Raw genomic sequence first — 22,145 nt, forward strand, 5'->3', positions numbered from 1 at the left:
TCAATCAATATCAATGTGAATGTAAATGTGAACGTGAATATGGTGTAATGTTGCTTTTCTACTCTAATATTCTGCCTTCTTGCGTCTTTTTTCATTCTTCTCCAATTCATGAAAACCGATAAACTCCTTTTTACTACCCATGAAATCATACATATAAATAAATAAACTATATAGACATTCAATATGACACTTTATGGAGAGCATGAGTAGTTCATGTGATTATGTATCTTTAATGATAGTTCGCATTGGTCCGGTCCCATAAAAAGCACCACGCCTCATGTTTTTCCATCATGTTAATTTATGCTTCTCAACAGTGAAGCTAATTCATTTTTTTACTTTTTTTGTAAAATATACACATAAAAATTAATTGTAATTTCATATTTAAAATAAATCAAGTATTTTAAAATTGTATCAGTGAAATTCAATATAAGAAATTAATGATATATATTATTGTCACACAAACAAGATAAATAAACACTAGGTAACAAAAATCAAAAGAAAAGATTGAACCATTAAAAAAAATGTGAATGATAATAGATCCCTTGAACCATTTTAAATTAATGTGGTGTGACACAAGTAATAGATTTTCGGATTTCTTAACCATTTTGTGGGATGATGGACATTCATTCCTATGCAAAAACATATTTTGGACACCGTTTATCAAAATAAAAATAAAGAGTGTGAATGATTAGAGCATCTACAACGGGAGTGAAAATGAGTTCGTCCGCCAGTGTGTAATTACTTAACTTCCAGTTTTTTGTGGGTTCACCGTTGGAGTTGTGCCAAGGTGTCATCACGGTACTGTCAGGAAGGAACGGTGCTTCGTAGCGGTTACTTTTTGTTTTTGTTTTTTCTATCTACTTTCACAATTTAATAATAATATAATTATAACCGCTACCTTTTATTAATAATAATAAATTTATCATTTTTTTATTAATTTATAGACGTTAACTTCTTTTTTATTTATTAAATAATAATAATTTTGTAACCATTAGCTTTTTTTTTAGTTAATATACCACCGTTAGCCTTTTTTTTCTCCTTTAATTACGATTGTTAACTCATTAATAGAAACAATTTGTTACTCATACTTTTTTTTCACAATTTTTGTTACAGAAGTTTATTAAAGTTTTTATTAACGTACTTTTTTATTTATTTTTCCATTTAAATTAATATTTTAAGTTATAATAAAATTAAATATTAATGTATAAATTAAAGTAATGAAATATAATATGATTTTTTAAAAGTTAAACTGTAAAAAATGAATGAGTTGATTTAAGGTGATGTGGCATAGTAGAACTTGAATCATGTTGAGTTCACCGTTGGAGTAAAAAATGAGTGAATTGCTTCAAGATGATGTGGCACAGTGGACCCCATCTAAAGAACCCATATTGAGTTCACCGTTGTAGATGCTCTTAGGAATCAAAATCACAAGTTGTAAAAAAAATATAGAAGCATACCCACCATCCTGTTACAGGTTGTGTTGGTTTGGTGTGCCTCAAAAAGCAAAAAGGTAAAGGAAAAAAAGTTGGATACTACTACAAAGGTAACTAGGTATTCATGATAATTCTTACAATGCTGTTGTGTCAACAAGAATGCTAAAACTAGATTTGGGGTAATCATTCCTTACATTATTATTGTATTGTCAACCAGCATGTTACCGCAATCATCAACGGAAAAAAGCAAAACTCATTTTTTTTAGGTCACTACTTTTGTGTTATATGAATGTTCAAATCATATGACTATGGTTGATAAATAAAAAATGTACAAATACCATAACATTCCATTCCATTATATACCAACCACTATTTCATTTTATACAGCAATAATTCCTAAATAGGTGGAAGGAAAAAATTGCATCACTTGAGTATCATGATAAATTTACAAAACTGTTGTATGTGCAGGTGAAATAGAGATAGATATTAATGAGACAAATAAAAGAGAAATATAGCTATGTTGTTTGAACTAATGAGACTATAACAGTTACATCATCAAGCTTGCCACCTGCATAACCCACATAGCCCAAAGCCTTGGCTGCATCCCCAAAAGGACTTCTACTGGATTTTGATTTTCCAACCTCTTGTGCTCTTGTAGCCAAGATTTCTGCTATTTCCTGCAAGTTATTATCCATACATACACATAAGCACAAGCTACCAAGTGTTTTAGACTCCGGAAGAAGTAGTTCGTTATAAGCATTAGAAAGATAGACAGATCAAAAGGAAAAGAAAGACATAAAGGCAAGAATAAACCTGAGGTGTCAAGCTAGCTTGTAGTGATTTTGATATAGTTGATGCTATTTCTTGCTCATAAAGATTGTCGAAAAGGCCGTTTGTGGCAAATACAATCACATCACCATCGTTTAGATCGATCTTGTACTCCTGAAACACATTTTACATTGAGTTTCTATCGTAATCAATCAATTTATCCAAATTAGCGTTGTAGGTTTATTGAACTTTATTAATTAGTTAGGAATTTAAAATCCTCCAAGTCACTTCTATAATTTTGAGCCTCAATGTTCAAATGAAGTTTACGCAAAAGCTCATGGCTATAGGAGAAAATGTTATGATGTAGATTACATACCTGGATGATTTCGGAGTGATCATCATCTTTCATTATATGTATCGGAAAACTGAATTCATGAAACATGGCATTTGATATTTTGAAGATGGAACCATCTCTTATAATGATAAATCCAGTGTTACCGACATTGGCTGCATGGAGGGCCTGCAATAAAATTGCTAAAGATTATTCACATCCTTGGAAATATGCTGCAGAAGAAATATATCAATACTAAAAAATAATTTTGGACAAACGGATACATAATACTATGACGTAGTTGAAAATGAAGTATCAATAGAATGAATAACTAGGACGTCTTTCAATCTGGCACTGACGTTATCATTCATTGATTTACCCACTTATTCTGTTCTAAATTAAAAAAATCGCAAAAACGGAAAATCGTTTACTACCTGTCCATCAAAATAAGCAGCCAAAACAGAAGACGACCCTGGAGATTGTGTTTCAGCAGCACTTCTGGTAAGAACTTCCGCAGGTTTAATGTTTTCATAATTTGACACAATATTTTCACACTTTTCCATGAGTTCCCTGATATACACTCCAGTATTACTCCCTGCATAATTTTTTCAGGTGTTTAAGTATGGTTCACAACTGAAAAAAGACTAAAGATCAGAGATTTGATAGTGGCAACTGGATAAGGTACTCATTACTCAGTTTTACAAATGGAAATGATGTTTTCAATAAATGGTATTTGATGATTCAATTGGACTGTTAGAGTTTGTAATAACCAATTATGCAATGCAGAAATTATGTATCAAAGTGCACTTCTTTAATCAGACACACACAACGCCAAAAAACGAATATTATAGAAACGATACCTTCAAGTGACCACTGACCAACTCCATCGGCCACAACAAACCAGTTTTGGCGAGAAATAAAATAAGCATCTTCTCGGCTCGTCAATGCCTGAAAATTGTTATTAGTACGCTTAATTACCATCTATCATTAAGGATTCAAGCAAAACATCATTTAAAAGATAATAACTGTAGGCAGTCAACTTTCTCAGCAAAATGATTTGCATATTGCGGTTCTAGACATGAGTAAATACTGCATTTGAGAGATCCAACTGCTAAAACATTGATGCTAAATCCCACAGCCGAGGGGAAAAAAGACACACAACACAAGTACTCCTAGAAATTTAACAATTTCATTACCTTCCAAATTTCATCTACTTCTATGATTTCATATTTCTATCTACTGGATACACACAAGTACTCCCCGAAATTTTTGGTGTAGATTGTCATTTAAAAACTTCAAACATATCAATGAGCAGAAACACGAACAATGACAATAACAAATTTTTCAATACGATAATTTTATAAGTTAGAATAGGGCAACATCACAGATTTGCAGTAATGATTAATAATTAACAGAAAGCAAACCCGCATTACACCCTAGCAAAATTTAGAAAATATAAATTTTAAATTTTGATTTAATTAGTGTAGCGAAATTCATGTACTCAATAATTTCAATTGTAAGCTAGCCTAACTTCATTTTTAATCCTTATTGGTTGAACAAGTCAAGATATTAAAGTCTAGAAGGTACCGTAGAGGGATGAGGCAAGATGGCAGCACCAGAAACTAGAAAAAGCTCTGTTTTTGAAATTTGTTCCCTGTACACATGCAATTAACCAGTAAGGACCATGAAAAAGGGTCAATCCAAAATCTACGAAATTTATTGAGCATCAAACTTAGATAATTGCATTTTTTAACTATGTTAGATTCTGCCTTTTGCTGAAGATGACCATTAGAAATCATTGTGTTTCATTTCATTCCTTACAACACCAATATTTTACTTGCACCATATACAACTTTATAACTCTCATGCTTCAAAAATCTTCATTGTTTTATCAACAAGTTCAGCAACTAGAATGTGCTAAGAAACATTTCTTTTCAACGAAAAAGGTGAGAGTTTTACCAGCGGGAATACATTTACCTAACCACCTATTGAAGACCATAAGGTGAAAGAGTGAACATAAATTAGAATATAAATTAGAAAAAGATAGTTAGCCTACCCATTACTAGCCATCTCAATTGGATGCACCTCTGGTACAATAATAAGTAATGGATTTTCCTCATCACTGCTTTCTGTATTGCCGACCTCTATTTTGTTTTCCAAGTCTGAGGATGGAACCAAATCATCCAGCTAAACACAAAATTAACACAGAAACCATATTAGAAATGTTAATGTGCTGAAAGAAAATCATTTGCAAAGTAAAGTGAATTTTAACCCTCTATTAGGAAAGGGAATAAGACCAACCAATGCCGACTTCCTCGTTTTACTTGCATCAACTGAGTCATCCACAACGTGGTGACTTGTTTCATCATCATTAGCATGGAGTTCAGAGCCTAAAGAAGTAGACACTGGTGCTGATTCGCTTAAGTCGGTATCAACACCACCATTCAGGTAATCTGTTGCACTGTAACCAACTTGCTCAGGTTCTAAAGAAGATATGGGTACCGACTCACTTAACTCGGCATCAACACCAGCAGTCAGGTGGTTTGTTTCACTAGTAACAGATTGTTCAGAGTCTAAAGAAGTGGATGTCGGTACCAATTCACTTATTTCAGCATCAACATTGTCAGTCGTGTAGTCTGTTGAACTATAATCAACTTGTTCAGGCTCTAAAGAAGTGGATATTGGCACCGGCTCACTAAACTCGGCATCAACACCATCAATCAGGTGGTTCGTTTCTCCATTCACAGACTGTTCAGAGTCCAAAGAAGTGGATACTGGCACTAACTCACTTATGCCATCATCAACACTAGGGGCCAGGTCGTCTGCTGCACTATATTTAACTTGTTCAGAGTCTAAAGAAGTGGATACTGGCACCAATTCACTTATGTCAGCATCAACACTGTCGGTCATGTTGTCCGTTGCACTATAATCAACTTGCTCAGGCTCTAAAGAAGTGGATATTGGCACCGGTTCACTAACCTTGGCATCAACACCATCAGTCAGGTTGTTTATAGCAGAATCTAAAGAAACTGATACTGGCACAAACTCACTTATGATGTCATCAACTCTACCAGTCAAGTTGTCTTTTTCGCTATAATCAACTTGTTCAGACTCTAAAGAAGTGGATACTGGCACTAACTCACTTACTGAAGCATCAACACTGCCAGCCAGATTGTCTGTTGCATTATAATCAACTTCTTCAGATTCAAAAGAGAAGGATACTGGCATCAATTCACTTAACTCAGCGTCAACACTGCCAGTGAGGTTGTCTGTTGCACTATAATCAACTTGTTCAGACTCTAAGTAAGTCGATACTGACACCGGTTCACTCACATCAGCATCGACGCTGCCAGCCAGATTGTCTGTTGCACTATAAACAACTTGTTCAGACTCCAAAGAAGTGGATACTGGTACCAGTTCACTGATGTCAGTATCGACGCTGTTAGTAAGATTGTCTGTTGCACTATAAGCAACCTGTTCAGATTCTGAAAAAGTGGATGCTGGCACCAATTCAGCTACGCCATTGTCAACACTGCCAGTGAGGTTGTCAGTTGCACTATAATCATCTTGCTCAGACTCCAAAGAAGTGGATACTGGTGCCAATTCACTGATGTCATTATCGACACTGTTAATAAGATTGTCTGTTGCACTATAAGCAACCTGTTCAGATTCTGAAGAAGTGGATACTGGCACCAATTCAGCTACGCCATTGTAAACACTGCCAGTGAGGTTGTCAGTTGCGCTATAATCATCTTTCTCAGACTCTAAAGAAGTGGATAATGGTTCCAATTCACTTTTATCAGCATCAACGCTACCAGGAAGGTTGTTTGTTCTTCTGATGACAGAAATATCAGACTCTAAAGAAGTGGATACTTGCACCAATTCAGTTAAGTCAGCAACATCAACACCACCAGCTGAGCTGTTTGCTTCTCTATCCACACCACGACTGTTGTCAACTGTAGAGATATGAGCAACTTCAATGTTAGGCTTCTACCTGACAAACAGAACAATAACTATCAAAAACTTCAATGGACAACGCTGATTAAGAAGACACCACATAAGCCAAAATATCACCTTCTTCTTTCTCTTCAACTTCCATAGAAGCACGGCTACTCAGATCAGAAAACATATCTGACTCTGGAGAAACTGTTGAGACAACAACTTCTTTGTAACTATCAACTCGATAATCTTCCTTCGACACACTCGGAACAACATTAGGCTCAGCAACATCTTCACTACAAATTCCATTTTGACAATCACCATCCTCAACTGAATCCAACTTCAAATGTCCATCAACCTTCTGCAAATCATTGATCACAGGTGTAACAAGATCACTATCAAGAACAACAACACTTTCCTTTTCACTCACGAAAAGGTGGGGATTTTGATCAGCAACAGCAACTACTACAGTTGAAGATGATTCAATTTCTTCTCCTAAGTTACCATCATCCTCATTAGTCAACTTTTCAACACCATCACTCACCAAAGCACTAAAACCTACTTCCTCAACATTTTCCTCCACAAGTTTCTGTTGGTTTAATTCAGCTATCATTTCTCTAATCTCACTAGCATTACCAAATCTGAACACAAAACTTCCATCCGAACACTCTGTAAACGTAAGCAGAAGCTCAAATATATTGAGAAAAAAAACACACAAATATCAACAAAAAAAGACCCACTTTCTAAAATAGAAAATTGACATAAACCCAAGAAATAAAAATGGAAAAAGATAGAAACTTGAGAGTGAAATAAACGTACGAGTTGAAGAGATGACATGAACTTCTTCGTCTTCTTGAGGAATAGGGGTTGAGGATGAAGTGGAATTGGGAAGTATATGGGTGTGGTTGGTTGAGGTGAAGGTGAAGCGTGATCTTGGAAATGGGAATGAAGAAGAAAATGGAAGGGTTTGAGAAAGTGGTTTAGGAGGAAGAAGATTGGGGCATGGAAGCCATAGACAATGAAAGCTTCTTGTGGAGAAGAATAGATCACTCATTATTTCACCAAAATATAATTAATTAACATTAATTGATTGATTTATTTGATTTTATTTTCTGGGATTAGGAGTTGTTCCTTAATGCATGCAAGTTGCAACTGTGTGTGTTTTAAGTGTAAGAACTAAGAAGAGTGAAGAGAACGATGAAGGAAAAGAAACAATAATTATTCAAAACTTGAAAACTTGTGCGCCATACACGTCATTAACACCATCCATGTCGATATATTTTTTATTTTTGTCTATTAATTCATATTAATTTTTCCGTAAAAAAATATCTTATTAATTCTCACTCTGACATGACATTGATAGATTAAATGCATCACTTTACTTTACTTTTATTTTATATTTAAGATCCAAAAAAGTAACTTGAAGATAGATCTTAGTTTGTGAATAAATGTTAGTGTTAATAAAAAATCACGAATAACGTGATTATAGTATGTAGGGATAGAACATTAACGTGATTATAATAAAAAAATCATCAATATTTTATTTAAAATTAGTATAAGATAATTTTTATCAATTATTCAATTTATTTTTCCTTTATGCTTCTTGTATGAAATATTTTCTGTCTAACTTAGAGTACAGTTTACTTAGAAACAACTTTAGAAATTAAGTAGTTAGAGTGTCCAGTGAAACTAAAGTGGAATTTGTATCCTCTATTTGAAACATCTTTTGATTATTTCTTAATTTCATATTAATCGAAGTATCTTCCTCTCAAGTAACACAGATAGTTAAAAAATTAATCAAAGTATCTTCTCTGAAGTACACGTGCGAATAATATACAATTTTTTAATCCTCTAAAAACAATTTTATCTTGTAAATATATACTTTTGAACAAGACTATAGTATTTTTTTTTTAAATACATACTAAGTTAAAACTTAAAAGTAGCTCTACAAAATATAAACAACTTTATAGTATAGTATAAACAAGTGAATGATGTAATTGTGACTACCCGTCCAGATAGTCTCAAGTTTCAACACATTTACAACAACTTCTATTTGTATTGCTAATTATATTTTTAATAAAAATGGTTCTACTTAATAACTATTTTACTTTTTTAATCATAAATTAAAGATCTCAATGAGGCTTGCTTCTCCTCCTCTTCTAAACGTTTGTTAGATAATATTTACCTTGGAAAATTTGTTGAAACATCCGATAAAAATTTACTGAACAATATATCAGTATCCAAGTATTTTATCAATATAATTTAATCTCTTCATATATATCTATATACACACACGTGTATATACAAGTGTGTGTGTAAAAAATAGCAAATACTACATTAATACCATATTTTGTGTGGTGAAGATTTTAGAGCCACACATATCTTGCTTCATTAAATTGGTTTTGTTTGTATTTGCTTGTGTCTTTCAAATTATCTTTCTAAATAAACATAAACAATATCAAAAGATAGAAATATTAATAGTAGAATGGAACAAAGTGTCCACGTGGTTGATAGCCAACATCAGCTGAGGATGGAGATCCAATTCCTATTGGTCCGAAATCTATCCACGATAGCTTAAGATTTCTTCAACAGATTTCATTGTCCTACTTGGACTTTCTATGAAAACCCCTTCACATTTTCTCCCACTTCACAGCCACTCACATAAAAATACTCTCCAACCAAGTGGTTCAATTGCAGAGTGAACTTCAAAACCAGACTCTATTAGCATTTTCTCACTATCTATTCAGAGCAGAGAGAAGAGAAATGGCAGCTGCAACATCTGGTGCAGTGTTGAATGGTTTGGGATCTTCCTTCTTATGTGGAGGAAAGAGGAGCCAAACTCTGCTGTTAGCTACTGCCATTGGAGGCAAAGTTGGTGCTGCAGCTGTTAGTCCTAGAAGACTTGTTGTTGCTGCTGCTGCAGCACCAAAGAAATCATGGATCCCTGGTGTTAGAGGGGGTGGAAATTTCATCGACCCGGAATGGCTCGATGGATCGTAAGTCCACCCATCTGATCAAATTCTCAATTGCTTTTAAAAAATCATACATGTTTACAGAAATATACTTAGAGGAAAAATAAAACTATGTTTTTCCGGACGTGTACTTCTAAAGAGACTTTGTGATGAAAAAAGAAGCTCTCTTTTCTTTTTCCCTTCTAAGTTTCTTTCAGAATTTTTACTTAATGTTTTTTCAATTGCAGGCTACCAGGTGACTTTGGTTTTGACCCACTAGGCCTTGGCAAGGACCCATCATTTCTCAAATGGTACAGAGAAGCCGAGCTCATTCATGGGAGGTGGGCAATGGCTGCCGTTCTAGGGATCTTTGTCGGGCAGGCTTGGAGTGGAGTTCCATGGTTTGAGGCCGGAGCTGACCCCAATGCAATTGCTCCTTTCTCCTTTGGTACTCTTCTAGGCACCCAGTTGATTCTCATGGGGTGGGTAGAAAGCAAGAGATGGGTTGATTTCTTCAACCCGGATTCGCAGTCAATCGAATGGGCCACTCCATGGTCAAAAACTGCCGAGAACTTTGCCAATGCCACTGGTGATCAAGGCTACCCTGGGGGAAAATTCTTTGATCCATTGTCACTTGCTGGAACCATCCAAAATGGGGTTTACATTCCAGATACAGACAAGCTAGAGAGATTGAAACTGGCTGAGATTAAGCATGCTAGGATTGCTATGTTGGCTATGTTGATTTTCTACTTTGAAGCTGGACAAGGGAAGACGCCCCTTGGCGCTCTTGGCTTGTAAACAAAACAATTCATGTAGATAATTGAACTGAGAAGCTAGACAATTGCAAATGAATCTTTGCCCTAAGTGTGTTACCCATGACAGATTTAATTCTATGTTATGATCTTGGATGCATGTACTTTGTGTATGTTCCTAGATGTAGTGTTAGTATATATATTTTGCTTTTACCTTGAAAAAATATCTGTTTCACCATGTGTGTCAAGCTAATTTGCATACAAAGCTTAACATTTGCCTTTGCCATTTGCAAGAAGGTAAAAAATGTAAAGATAAATTGGATTGCATAAATAAATAAACACTGAAAACAAATCAAAGTATGAAGATAGATTTCATTGGAAATCCAGACATTAAAGACGTTCACAATATTCTGCATTCAAAAGCAGAAGCATTTAACTAAAAGATGAAGCAAAATCATCTGAGTTTTCAGTAGGAAGGAATGTTCTATAGTTATTAGTTCCCCATAGCCATCAAAAACTCACCCTCACATACAACTTCCCCTCCAACATATGCCTTACCTTCCATCTTGGCTATTCCAAATCGCTTTTGCAACTTAGTAAGTGTCATTCTCATAACTAAGGTGTCTCCTGCAATCACGGGCTTACGAAATCGCACTTTGTCTACTCCGGCAAAGAAGAAGTTTTGACGAGAACCACCCACATCAGGCTGCAACATTACCACACCACCAACTTGTGCCATTGCCTGCAGCAAAAGACCTCACATTCATGTCCACTTTTAAAGCGTTTTATAACAAAGCATATTTAATTTTTTTCTTTTATTTACTTTCTTACTGTCCAGGTATGAGATTGTTCCTGATCAAATGAAACTTCTAGAAGGTTGTTTGCATAAAAAAAACAGTTCTCAAGCTTATCCGCAAACATAGAAAATTACATACACCGGTTATTTATATCAACTCCAGAGGTATTTTAAGAAATAAGAATTTAAGTATGGTAAATCATAAATCAGTAATCTATATTTTCTACCATCTAACAAGGAATCAAGGGATATTGTAAGCTGGTCCAGTGAAGCCACTACTGCAGTAGTTTCAGAGAGCAATCCTCAGAGAGAATTCAAGATATTTTAAATTATTAAGGTACATCTTCAATATTATGATTATGAGATAACTTTCACATATTCTAACAGTACTCTTCAAGCTAAGCTAAAGACAACTAGCTTTAAGCTTGTTACAAATAAAGCCTTATAAAAGAAAATATAATATGGGCTGCACAAAGCATGGCTGGAAAGACAACCCTGAGGATATTGGAGATGTCGAATAGATGACCATAACTGGAAAGGCAACTCAACAAGTTGCTACAAATGATCATCGACTTGAACAACTAGTTGGAAGGAAGGTTGTATAACCAAGGAAGAAAAAGACTTGTAGGAACGATCATCAGCGAAATTTTTGACAAGCAATTATAATTTATGAAAAGAAAGAACTAAGACTTCTCTAAATCCACCAAGAACAACATTTGGAAATCACCGATATGATTCGCAAGGAAAAGGCAGTATGAAATATCGATTCATCAACAATATGAAATAGCCGCAGCCCAACTAAATCAGGGAAAACAAGCTAATATAAGACACTTCTTAGTGTGTATTTGCATTCATGGTGCCTGGTGGAGAGAATTGAAAAGCAATCAAACAGTATTAAAATATTGAAAAGCATATTCGGTAACTTGTTTAAATTTATTTATCCTAAATCTTTACTAGTTGTGTTTTGGCAAATTGACATATATTCTCATTTGCTAGGTCCTATGAAGATCATATACTAATACTGACACGTCGATACTGATAATAATAAGAGAAAATGAATTAACTAAATATGGTCAATGTATTGATGTTGTGTTGTGTGTAAAATATATGATTCATTGAATCATATCTATAAATTGGATTGCACTACACCATAAAAAATCAATCCAATTAAATGGTTCATGAATAGAATCACATATTTAAAACAAATCAGTTAACTACATTAATTCAAATACCACTTTAACAATTTTAAACTTTTTTAAACTCAATCAATATTTTTTTTCTTACAAAATTTTTGAAATTTATTTTTTCTTGGAAAATTTTTTAAGAAAAAAATCAAAAATATTTTTTTCTGAAAAAAATTTGATTTTTTTTTAAAATATCGAAACTTTCTCTCAAAAACTTTTTACATCTGTTTTTTTCGAAAAAATTTGGTTAAAAGAATTCGAAATTAATTTTCAAAAAGTAATCGAAAATATTTTATATCTATTTTTCTCCAAAAAAAATTCTTAAAAGAAATCAAAAACTTTTTCTCGAAAAAACTCTAAATATTTTTTGTCAAAAGAATTTCAAAATTCTTTTTCCAAAGAAATCGTTCGAAACCGATTTTAACTTAAAACTTGTTCAAAATGTTAAACTCATTTATAAATCACTTTCAAACAGCTTCATAACTGAAGTTTATTGGAAAATGGTTTTTAAAAACAAAACTAAACCAAACTATTAATATAGTTCAATCTAAAGTAGTTTTTGCATCATAAACACCTATAATTGTGTTGGCGTAGGTCGAGAAGAATTTGAATAGAAAGAAAAGAAAGCAGAGCAGTTTAGTACCTCAACCATGAGAACACCAGGCATGATGGGCCTTTCTGGAAAATGTCCAGGAAAGAAATTGTCATTGATTGTGACATTCTTGATACCGACTGCAGAAACTCCAGGGTTGTATTCAATGACTCTATCTACCAGTAAAAATGGAAACCTGAATTTAAGAAAGGAGAAACAATTATGATTGATTGATTGAATGAATGAATGATTCAGAAATAAAAATAGAAAATATTGAGTTGAGTAAGCTTAATAATGAATTACCTGTGAGGCAAAATGTCAAGAATGCTATTGATATCTAACACTTTTGGGAATGCAGGATACCCTAGAATAGTTACAAATTTTGATGAATGATTGTGAATTTTGATAAATGAAAGAGAGAAAAGAAGAAGAAGAATGGTAATAATACTTACTTAATTCAATGGGGGTAGTAGTGTCTTTTTGTTGAGGAGCATTGGCGGCAGCGTCGGAGGAAGAAAAGGTGGTGGTAAGTGGTTGTCTGAATAGGGATCTGGAAAGGGGGAAATTGATGAGTGGAAAATTGGTTTTAGAAGGATTAGTTGAAATTGGAGAAAACAAAGTGTTGGAGAAAGTAGATGTAGCCATTGCGATAGAAATTAGAATTGATGAGAATGAGAATTGCGATATCTAAAATCAATAATATAATCTATGGCGACATAAACGGAGAACTACTTATTAGGGCGGACTCTCCAACGTTCTTCTTCTTCTTCTTTTTCTTTATTCACACTTTCAACCATAATAATACCATTTAATGCCCATGCACTATCACTTTTACTTAAATATTTTTATTTCATAACATAAATATTACCATCTTTTTTATTATTATTTAAGACGATGGTTGCCTAACATTCAGAATTCACGGTGTGTTTATTTATTATTAGACTAAATTATTCTTTTAGAATATTAACTTATTTTCTTAGTTTTACTTTAATTCCTTAATTATTTTTTATTTTGGTCCTTACATTAATTAGATTTGTCCTTTTAGTTAATTTCGGTCAAAAAGTGATTTTTGATTTAAAAAAATAAATTTTTTTATGATAAAATTTGAAACAAAGTCCATTATTTACTCTTAATGTATAAAGCCAAAACAAAGGGACCGGTTGTTGAAAACTCACATTTTCATTTTTATTTGTTATACACTTCGAACATATTTCTTGTAATCATGAAAAGTAAATATTATACACTTGAATGACAAAAATGCCACAACATAGATTAATCAATCAAAATCAGTTATGCATTTTTGTGTTATTCTACACTTAATTAAAAGCTGAACATATCTTGCGGATTTCACCATCTGAACCAGTCTTCACTCCAATATTGCTCATTTTCACCATTGATCTTCCAAATTCAACATTAAATGTTAATCCAAGTAACCCTCTTAAACCCAAATATCTCTGCACAAATATCTTTGTAGAAGGATCATTCCAAAGTGCTTGATCAGATTGAAGAATTCCACGCCCGTTCCTTAGATTAGCATAGTAAGAATTATCAAATTTGTTTTGACTTCCATTATCCAATGCAACTCTGTTTGAAGCACCACTGTTTTGAGGACATAATGTTTGTAATTGTGGAAGAAATGAAGAGTCAATGGAAGGATCAGCACCACCATTTGCAGTGAAGTTGTATAATCTGTTACTGAATAATTGACATAAAGTAGTACCAATAGTATGTCCCCCTATATTTTCAATAAAAAATTTATATAGTAAGTTTTTGAATACATGTTATTTTCTTAGAGACTAAGTCATGTATAATTGAATTTGGAATTGGAATAATAGTATAAAATTTTAGATCAGTTTAATTTGTCAAGAGCACTAAAGTCCAACCTTAATTTTGTCTACAAAATATATTAGATAGATCAATGATTGTTGACAAAATTATAACTCAAATGTCTTTCATAAATAAATTAAGAGTAATAGTAGTTTTTTTTAAAGATTATTATAATAAATAATAGTATATTGTGAAAAGTTGATGACTTACCAACTAGAGTGACAAGATCTTGAGTGTTGAGACCCTTAGATGCAAACCTTTGTTTTTGGACATCAAGTGAATCAGTAGGACTAAGCAAGTTATTTGCTACATCAGAAGCTTGTGACACGTGTCCATCTCGGCGTCCAGTAGGCACTTGCCAGCTCAGTCCACCACTCTATAATATAAAATAATTAAATATCTATCTAATTAAAAAATAATTTATAATTAATGAGTTAATGAATTAGTTAAATACCAGAACGACAGAATCACGAGCTGCAAGAGCAAGAATATCAGCACAAGAGACAACACCAGGACACGTAGCCTCGAGTTTTGTCTTAGCATCATCAATAACTTCATAACCTCTTAAACCAAGGTTTTGAAGTGCTGTTCTTTCAGTGGCAGAGCCAGAAACGAGAACAGAGGCATCACAACCTTGAACAAAGCAATCATGGAAGTGCATCCTAAGTAATCCAGCAGCCAAAGATGAATCAGAATTAACATGTGATGTAACTGTCGACTTAACAATGGATTCAGCTTCTGAACATGTGCTTGAATAGAATCCTACACGTGTCCCTTGGCCATGCACTACTGTCAAATTCACAATGCTCAAAACAAACACAACCTTAAACAAACTACTACCGTCCATTAATTTATATTGTATTGTAAGGAAATTAATCAAGAGTGTTGAAATAATTGCAAGCTAAGTGAAATATATATATAATATAGTTGCTTAAGACTTTAAGATTTAGGTGAATTATGATAGAGTAGAAAATTAGTGTGGAATGCAATGAAATGGCATGCAGGTGTTATATATGGAAATTTGGGGTCAAAATGAAGAGATTGAGTAAGCAAAGACGGCTGGCTCGTGTGTACAAGTTGGTTTTGTAAGTGGAAGATAATTGGAATATTGATATATGGATATTGGATAATGGATAATGGTGGGTCACAATGTGAATGAGTCCTCCAAGGTTAATTTATGCAATTTCCTCTCGTGCTACCTATATATATATTCTCAAAATTTGTGTTTGTATTGTCCAATTTAAATATTTTTTATGTCTCAAATTGTTGTAATGTTATAATAATATCAATCAACCATAAATATTTTTTTTATTATGTCATTTATTATTTATTACTGTCTCTTTTTCTAATTCTTTTAATTTGTGATTTTCATACCATTAAGTATGATTTGGATGTCTAAATGATTGTATCACATTGTTAAAAGATTGAGCTAAAGTGTAATTGGTTTAAGCGTGTGGAATATGGGAATGGGTATATATTTAGTCAAAAGTGTGGTTTACTTTTTCTTATAATTATAATTTATAATGGATGTAAGTCTAATCATAGGGCACTTTGGAATTAGATGGCTAAGTTTGTCTTTTTCCTCTCCCTGCAATGCATGCAAAATTACATGACTGGATCCTTTCACCTCCATTTTCCAGCTACTGCTTTCCGCGTTGACTTTTTGGAAAGATGTTAGTTGATGTTTCATATATTTAAATTAAATACATATTTTTGTTTTTATAAATAGAAAATAGAAACAGAAAGAGTATAATTTCCACGCGTTTTTTGTATATATATTTATATAATTCTAATTAAAATTAGTAAATTTTTGTTTTTCTCTTAAATATGTAACGATCAATTGATACTAATTGGGGTTAATTTCTATAACATATAGTGAATTGGAATTTAAATTCATACTAAAAGAAGTATTTGCATTTAATATTATATGTGCCTAAAATAAGATTACTTCATGTGTAGAAAGAATCTATAAAAAAAATGTAAGGGTCAATTAATTTTCATTTATGAATTTAATTAAATAAATGATATATTTGTTCTTGACGTGTTAAGTGTCACATATATTTGATGTAAAAGGAAGGTATATGTAAAACTAGTTAGGTAAGAAACTTCCAGAAAAAATTCAAAAATGAGATAATCCACTTACTTATCAATTTTTTAATGATAGATCATAGTTATATTTTGAGAAATGACTCTGAAAACCAAAGGATAATCTTACAATATAATAGTTGAAATAAATTATATCAATAAAATATAGAATTAAATAAAATTTATTTATTTTTTAAAATGAAATCAAAATAAATGCTAAAAATGAATTAAATTTTTTTAAGACTAAACTTGAAAAGTCATAATTTTGTAGAGACTAAAAAATATTTAACCCTAAAATATATATAGACAAAAGAAGCACATCATTTTTTAGAAATGTTACTATTTTTATATAAAAAAAAATCAAAATTGATAATTAACTATTATGTTAGTATTTATTTTCAGCCGATTTGAAATCAGATTCTCCAAATTTTTAACCCTAGCTTAAATCAATTGAATTACCCACCCATTATGAATATTACTCTTGATCTTATACTTTTTTATATTTAAATTATTGATTCAATATTTTTTAAATTTCAGTCTATTTTTTATATAACATGCTATTATCCATAGGAAACTATCTTATAAAAAATTTTATGCAAAAAAAAAAAACTCAACTTTTTTTTCATAAATATTTTAATTAATATATAATTCTAAGTGGTTGTTGCTATGGTACTAAGGGAATGTGAAGTATGATAATAGACTCATGTGTGCTAAATGTTGTACGATACTTAATTACGAAACTTCGATGCTAATATAATTTAACAATACATATTCTTACCTACTTTCTCCGGTTACTGTTATAAAGAAAAAAAAAATATTATTTTTGTAGTTATTAAAAAATGTAGTTAAATACAATTAATTTTTTTGATTGGATATAAAACACAAGTTAAATTTATTAAATTATTATGAATAATAACAATTAAAAAAAATTAATTTTGTTTATAATAGTAACTAAGATTTAACAATTTTTTTGTTGCTGCTAATTATAGTACTAGAGGGAGTATAGAAAAATGCCTAGTTCACACATTTGCATCACTGATTGCACACTAAGACAGTATTGGCCGTCTAGCAAGAAGAATCCACCCTTTTCAATTTCACATACAGCTTTACACGACATGTCCAAGGTTGTATTGTATCAAACTATGTAAATTTTAGTATCATATTATATCTCTTAAAGTTATTCTCAAAAGAATATCATGTAGATACCCTTGTTATTGTCTTCAACTTAGGAAAATTGCCAATTATGTGAATTAGAGATAGAAATGTGTTTGATTGTTCACTTTCATTCCTAAAAATCTCAATGTCATAGCTACAACATTACTCTTTCAATCTCAACTTCACCATGAAGTTTCCTTTTTTTGTTCTTCAACTTATTGCTACTTTTTCACTTCTTGTTATAGCTCAAGAAGATCCTAAAGGAAACTCCAAAGAGAATATAATTTCATCAGATAAAAATAACAACAATTCCAATCTTTTATTATTAATTCTCAATGTAGTTCTTCTTCTAGCAATTATATTGCTATTGATACTTTACTATAACACATCAAAAAAGCTCAACAAAATAGTAAAGAGACACATTAACACATCTTATAGTGAATTACAAGAGAAAGATGTTGAGACAAGAAGTATTGAGAAGAGGATAGAGATAGGAGAAGGAACAACAATGATGACAGTTGAAGAGAGAAAGGAACTAATGTTTTTTAATGATGAGATAAAGTTTCAAATGGGAGAACTTCTTAAAGCTTCTGCTGAGGCATTGGGTCATGGAATTATGGGAAATAGTTATAAGGCTATGTTGCATAATAATGGAGCTACTATTGTTGTCAAGAGGTTAAGGGACTTGAAACCATTCACTAAGATGGAATTTGCAAAGACATTGCAAATGATTGCTGATCTTAAGCACCCCAATTTGTTGCCTTTGCTTGCTTATTACCATTCTAGAGATGAGAAGTTGATGCTCTATAGATATGCACAGAATGGAAATCTTTTCTCCAGACTTTATGGTAATTTTACATCAGCTTGGTTCTTTTTTATTGGTTTTTATTCTGATTTTGTACCTTAGTTTGTATAAAATCATATGCACAAAGCAGCATACAGATACCAAATAAAACAACTTAGGCATGATTAAATTGACGGTGAGTTTGATAAAATCACGGAAATGATGATTTTGTATAGCTTTTATCAAATTTACGGTAGCACACCGTGATTCTATAAAGTACAAATCATTGTGCCAAATTTAAAAGAAAAATTAATATAAGGATCCGAAAAGGACAAAACTTACCTACAACATCATTAGTGTTGTCCTAAAAAAATATAAAATATAGACATGAAAAGCTTTGAATCAGACATGATTTTTAAAGCAGTTATAAACATTTTTAGTGAATAGCACAAACACCTATGTTATTATAGGTAACTTTTGTCCATCCAAAAATTGCTTATCACAATTATTTATTACACGAGTTTTCATTTCTTTTTCAGATGGAAGAGATGGAAACAGGGTTCCATTCAGTTGGAACTCAAGATTATCAGTGGCAAGAGGCGTAGCTCGAGCATTAGAGTACCTTCACCTCAACAACAAGATCCATAACATTGTCCCTCATGGAAATTTGAAGTCATCAAATGTAGTATTTGATGAAAATTATTCAGTTCTTGTATCTGATTTTAGCCTTGCCTCTTTAATAGCACAACCGATTGCAGCTCAGCATATGGTTGTTTACAAATCACCTGAATATGGATATGCAAGAAAAGTTACAAAGCAATCAGATGTATGGAGCTATGGATCACTTTTAATAGAAATTCTAACCGGGAAAGTATCAGTTTGTTCAGCTCCACAAGGGACTAATGGGGTTGATCTTTGTAGCTGGGTTCATAGAGCTGTTAGAGAAGAATGGACTGCTGAGATATTTGACAAAGAAATATCTTGTCAAAAGAGTGCTCTTCCTGGGATGCTAAGGTTGCTGCAGATAGCAATGAGATGTATTGAGAGGTTACCAGAGAAACGTCCTGAGATGAAAGAGGTGGTGAGGGAAGTTGAGAAAATACAACAGGTGCACTTGTTATCTGAAGATGAGGATGATGTGTCTTGTGATAGGTCTCTAACTGATGATTCCTTTTCAACTAGTACCTCAGGGATTATTGGAGATGAAAGATAGATAGACTGATAGATAGATGATCAAAGTTTGAATTATCCAAATCTGTAGCGTATTGTTCTTTTTGTTTTTGGCATTAAGGTACAGTGCTCCAAAAGAATAAAGTTGCATACTTCCTTAGCATCAACATATTGTTGTGATATTTAAACAATTTCCCAAACTATACAAATATTACAATCCTATCATTTTATACCTAAGCTATTTAAAATTTAAAAGAGGTAAACATGTGAAGAAAGACACAAATCCTTAAATATGGTCATATCTCACTTAAAGTTGATCTTTACTCTTTACGTGAAAAACTCGCAGGAAATTTCATTCATAGGACAAGTACAATCTAATAATGTTAGTCTCAAATAAATTGATGACTGACCACCGCCAGCACAAGATTATTGTGATCTTTTTGCATGAAAATAATTGTGAGCGCAACATTACTATGCATCATATTGTTGCTCCCTTATGATCAGTGCAGATGTAAAATGTGCATCAGTATCATGTTACAAATTACAATTGTACATCAGTGTCATGGCATTCAATGCAAAAATGGATCACAAATTAAAAATGAGATCCAAGTAAGCCCGAAATAATTATACATCATGGCATCAAAAAGCATAAATTACACAGCATAATGTGCCAAAGCTGGTTTCACATTCACTAGGTGTTACCCCCTAAAAGATTTTTTTCTACACCGGTAGAAGAATCTTCCTGACACACCTGTTTCTCAGCCTTTACTGGTGGAACGATCATGGATCCATGTATCTGACATTTAAATCAGAAAATGAGGCTGCAACCAAACAATAGCGTTCTACTTCATTGAAACACGTCAAAATTAATGAAAGCATACCGTGGCATGGGATTTGAAAGGTGCAATATCGTCTGGAAGCAGCGTTGATGGATCCGTGGGTCTGTGAAACAATAAGTGTGCTATAGACCGGTCAATAGGATTTGTGTTGGTTTCCATATCCATGAGCCCCGTACACCTGAATCAAGCTTTGTGTTATCAAAAAGATTAATTCATAAACACAATTTTAAAATAGATCCAAAAAGGATTGTTTTGGTCAGTGTGTGAATAACAGAAACAAATATTTTTCATAACACTGCAAATGGCAGATAAGCAGAACTCAATACTTGAAATAACGTTACAGTCATTCAAATTTTTATGCTTATTTATAATGGCAACCTTGTAATTGAGACAGATAAATCTGATGCAATAAAAGTGAGTAATACCTGCTTGCATCCTGTGCCATTCTGTCTTTGCATGCTTCAGTACCATCTCCAACGCAAGCATTTGCGTTTGAATTGTTATGTCTTTGCTCAGCACTCTTAGCTAATCGGTATAAACTGTCCCTTATGCACAATTTGGTTCTAATATCCAACTGTTATCAAACAAAGTGATTGATTTTCAGCATTAAGGGACATATATAGGTAATAACCATAGGCTTGTTTTGTTTACAAAAACATTCAGTTTTCATTTTAAATTACAAAAATTTCACCTTGTTTTTATTTTGCTTTCCGTTTTCAAAATTGTGTAGGAAACACATGAAAACAAGTTTTCATTATTTCCCATACAAAACTTTAATAACACAAAATAAAGTACAAAAAGGTGGCGGTTTTGCAACTAAAAATGAACATAAGAAATATAAACAAAAAAAGTTTTCACAAACAATTCTAATACCTGATCCAATGCCTGTTGGAGGTGGCAAAAGCTGTTTGCTTCAAGCGAGTTTTGGTTCAGAGCAGAGCTTATGGGTGAGCTTTCCTGTACAGTTGATGAGCCTATTTCTGATGAAAATCCTAGACTAACCTCTCGAACTTCACTATGACCTTCATTTTCGTTTTCAAACTGATGAGCTACCTGCTTAGAAGAACCTGCACTGTGAAATGGCATTTTATTTTCCTTTCTTTCATTTATGAAACTCCTACTTAAGAGGTGTTCATCATGGCTATGAAATTTTTCTCTCTTCTCATTTGTTTGCAAGGAAGCAGCCTCCAAAGAATGACCATGAGAACTCTCCATATTTGAAGCATAAGACGGTTCTATAAGAGAAGGAAACAGATGTCCATCATGCCCACCTCTTGGTCCAGAGAAAGTCGAAGAGAGGGAAGTGTGATTTGGAGCATGACTAAAGTCTGGGTGCGTTAAAGGAATTTGTGTCAGTATGCAGCCTAAAGAATCAGAATCTGTGTTTTGCTTATGACTCTGGTTACTATCAAGAGAAGTAACTCCACTAGAAGAGGCTCCAAGTCCAAACCACTGATTTACATCTGCATATAGCTCAGGAGGAGTATAAGGATGAATAGAATTGTCATTTTCTTGGTAACCATTTTTTCGCCTTCCTGC

General features: G+C 32.7%; 6 protein-coding genes across 8 annotated transcripts in view; 2 read left to right on the top strand and 4 right to left on the bottom strand.

Annotated features, from left to right (window-relative positions):
• Positions 1-1,768: 1,768 nt before the first annotated feature.
• LOC101509107 (uncharacterized) lies at positions 1,769-7,695 on the bottom strand. The gene is made up of 10 exons (XM_004485505.4): positions 7,291-7,695; positions 6,607-7,140; positions 4,834-6,488; positions 4,589-4,719; positions 4,120-4,186; positions 3,393-3,480; positions 2,967-3,127; positions 2,578-2,721; positions 2,247-2,375; positions 1,769-2,110 (listed from the first exon to the last, which is right to left on the bottom strand). Exons 1-10 carry the CDS (start codon positions 7,523-7,525, stop codon positions 1,949-1,951), a joined length of 3,306 nt encoding a protein of 1,101 aa, XP_004485562.1. The 5' UTR covers positions 7,526-7,695; the 3' UTR covers positions 1,769-1,948.
• A 1,326-nt stretch (positions 7,696-9,021) lies between these two features.
• LOC101509645 (chlorophyll a-b binding protein CP24 10A, chloroplastic) lies at positions 9,022-10,334 on the top strand. Its single transcript, XM_004485506.3, has 2 exons — positions 9,022-9,467; positions 9,671-10,334. Exons 1-2 carry the CDS (start codon positions 9,235-9,237, stop codon positions 10,218-10,220), a joined length of 783 nt encoding a protein of 260 aa, XP_004485563.1. The 5' UTR covers positions 9,022-9,234; the 3' UTR covers positions 10,221-10,334.
• A 147-nt stretch (positions 10,335-10,481) lies between these two features.
• Positions 10,482-13,543, bottom strand: LOC101509972 (uncharacterized). The gene is made up of 4 exons (XM_004485507.4): positions 13,199-13,543; positions 13,050-13,110; positions 12,798-12,942; positions 10,482-10,916 (listed from the first exon to the last, which is right to left on the bottom strand). Exons 1-4 carry the CDS (start codon positions 13,389-13,391, stop codon positions 10,668-10,670), a joined length of 648 nt encoding a protein of 215 aa, XP_004485564.1. The 5' UTR covers positions 13,392-13,543; the 3' UTR covers positions 10,482-10,667.
• A 363-nt stretch (positions 13,544-13,906) lies between these two features.
• Positions 13,907-15,565, bottom strand: LOC101510290 (cationic peroxidase 2-like). The gene is made up of 3 exons (XM_004485508.4): positions 15,028-15,565; positions 14,784-14,949; positions 13,907-14,481 (listed from the first exon to the last, which is right to left on the bottom strand). Exons 1-3 carry the CDS (start codon positions 15,418-15,420, stop codon positions 14,063-14,065), a joined length of 978 nt encoding a protein of 325 aa, XP_004485565.1. The 5' UTR covers positions 15,421-15,565; the 3' UTR covers positions 13,907-14,062.
• A 2,231-nt stretch (positions 15,566-17,796) lies between these two features.
• On the top strand, positions 17,797-19,930 carry LOC101502784 (leucine-rich repeat receptor-like protein kinase PXC1). Its single transcript, XM_027337617.2, has 2 exons — positions 17,797-18,661; positions 19,137-19,930. Exons 1-2 carry the CDS (start codon positions 18,001-18,003, stop codon positions 19,808-19,810), a joined length of 1,335 nt encoding a protein of 444 aa, XP_027193418.1. The 5' UTR covers positions 17,797-18,000; the 3' UTR covers positions 19,811-19,930.
• A 347-nt stretch (positions 19,931-20,277) lies between these two features.
• LOC101510618 (uncharacterized) overlaps positions 20,278-22,145 on the bottom strand; it is a 2,961-nt gene continuing 1,093 nt past the window's right edge. For 2 of the 3 annotated variants that reach the window (XM_027337599.2, XM_073368797.1), the window contains exons 3-6: positions 21,480-22,141; positions 21,032-21,180; positions 20,649-20,784; positions 20,278-20,563 (exon numbers count right to left, since the gene is read on the bottom strand). In XM_027337599.2, coding sequence (XP_027193400.2) covers positions 20,459-20,563; positions 20,649-20,784; positions 21,032-21,180; positions 21,480-22,141 — 1,052 coding nt within the window. In that variant the 3' untranslated portion in view covers positions 20,278-20,458. Of the gene's footprint in view, positions 20,564-20,648; positions 20,795-21,031; positions 21,181-21,479; positions 22,142-22,145 lie in introns of all 3 variants that reach the window. The other variant, XR_012163170.1, reaches the window with a different exon arrangement.

This window comes from Cicer arietinum, chromosome 1, assembly GCF_000331145.2.
Source record: "Cicer arietinum cultivar CDC Frontier isolate Library 1 chromosome 1, Cicar.CDCFrontier_v2.0, whole genome shotgun sequence".
NCBI classification, from domain to species: Eukaryota; Viridiplantae; Streptophyta; class Magnoliopsida; order Fabales; family Fabaceae; genus Cicer; species Cicer arietinum.

Coding starts and splice junctions, on each gene's coding strand:
- LOC101509972 (XM_004485507.4), bottom strand. CDS start 13,391: ATGGCTACATCTACTTTCTCCAACACTTTGTTTTCTCCAATTTCAACT. Junction 13,111..13,198: donor TACTACCCCCATTGAATTAA/GTAAGTATTATT, acceptor TAACTATTCTAG/GGTATCCTGCATTCCCAAAA. Junction 10,917..12,797: donor CTGGTGTTCTCATGGTTGAG/GTACTAAACTGC, acceptor CTTTTGCTGCAG/GCAATGGCACAAGTTGGTGG.
- LOC101510290 (XM_004485508.4), bottom strand. CDS start 15,420: ATGGACGGTAGTAGTTTGTTTAAGGTTGTGTTTGTTTTGAGCATTGTG. Junction 14,950..15,027: donor CTCGTGATTCTGTCGTTCTG/GTATTTAACTAA, acceptor TTTATATTATAG/AGTGGTGGACTGAGCTGGCA. Junction 14,482..14,783: donor AGATCTTGTCACTCTAGTTG/GTAAGTCATCAA, acceptor TTGAAAATATAG/GGGGACATACTATTGGTACT.
- LOC101509645 (XM_004485506.3), top strand. CDS start 9,235: ATGGCAGCTGCAACATCTGGTGCAGTGTTGAATGGTTTGGGATCTTCC. Junction 9,468..9,670: donor CCGGAATGGCTCGATGGATC/GTAAGTCCACCC, acceptor TTTCAATTGCAG/GCTACCAGGTGACTTTGGTT.
- LOC101502784 (XM_027337617.2), top strand. CDS start 18,001: ATGAAGTTTCCTTTTTTTGTTCTTCAACTTATTGCTACTTTTTCACTT. Junction 18,662..19,136: donor TCTTTTCTCCAGACTTTATG/GTAATTTTACAT, acceptor TTTCTTTTTCAG/ATGGAAGAGATGGAAACAGG.
- LOC101509107 (XM_004485505.4), bottom strand. CDS start 7,525: ATGAGTGATCTATTCTTCTCCACAAGAAGCTTTCATTGTCTATGGCTT. Junction 3,128..3,392: donor TGGTCAGTGGTCACTTGAAG/GTATCGTTTCTA, acceptor AAAATTATGCAG/GGAGTAATACTGGAGTGTAT. Junction 2,111..2,246: donor AAGCTAGCTTGACACCTCAG/GTTTATTCTTGC, acceptor AATAACTTGCAG/GAAATAGCAGAAATCTTGGC.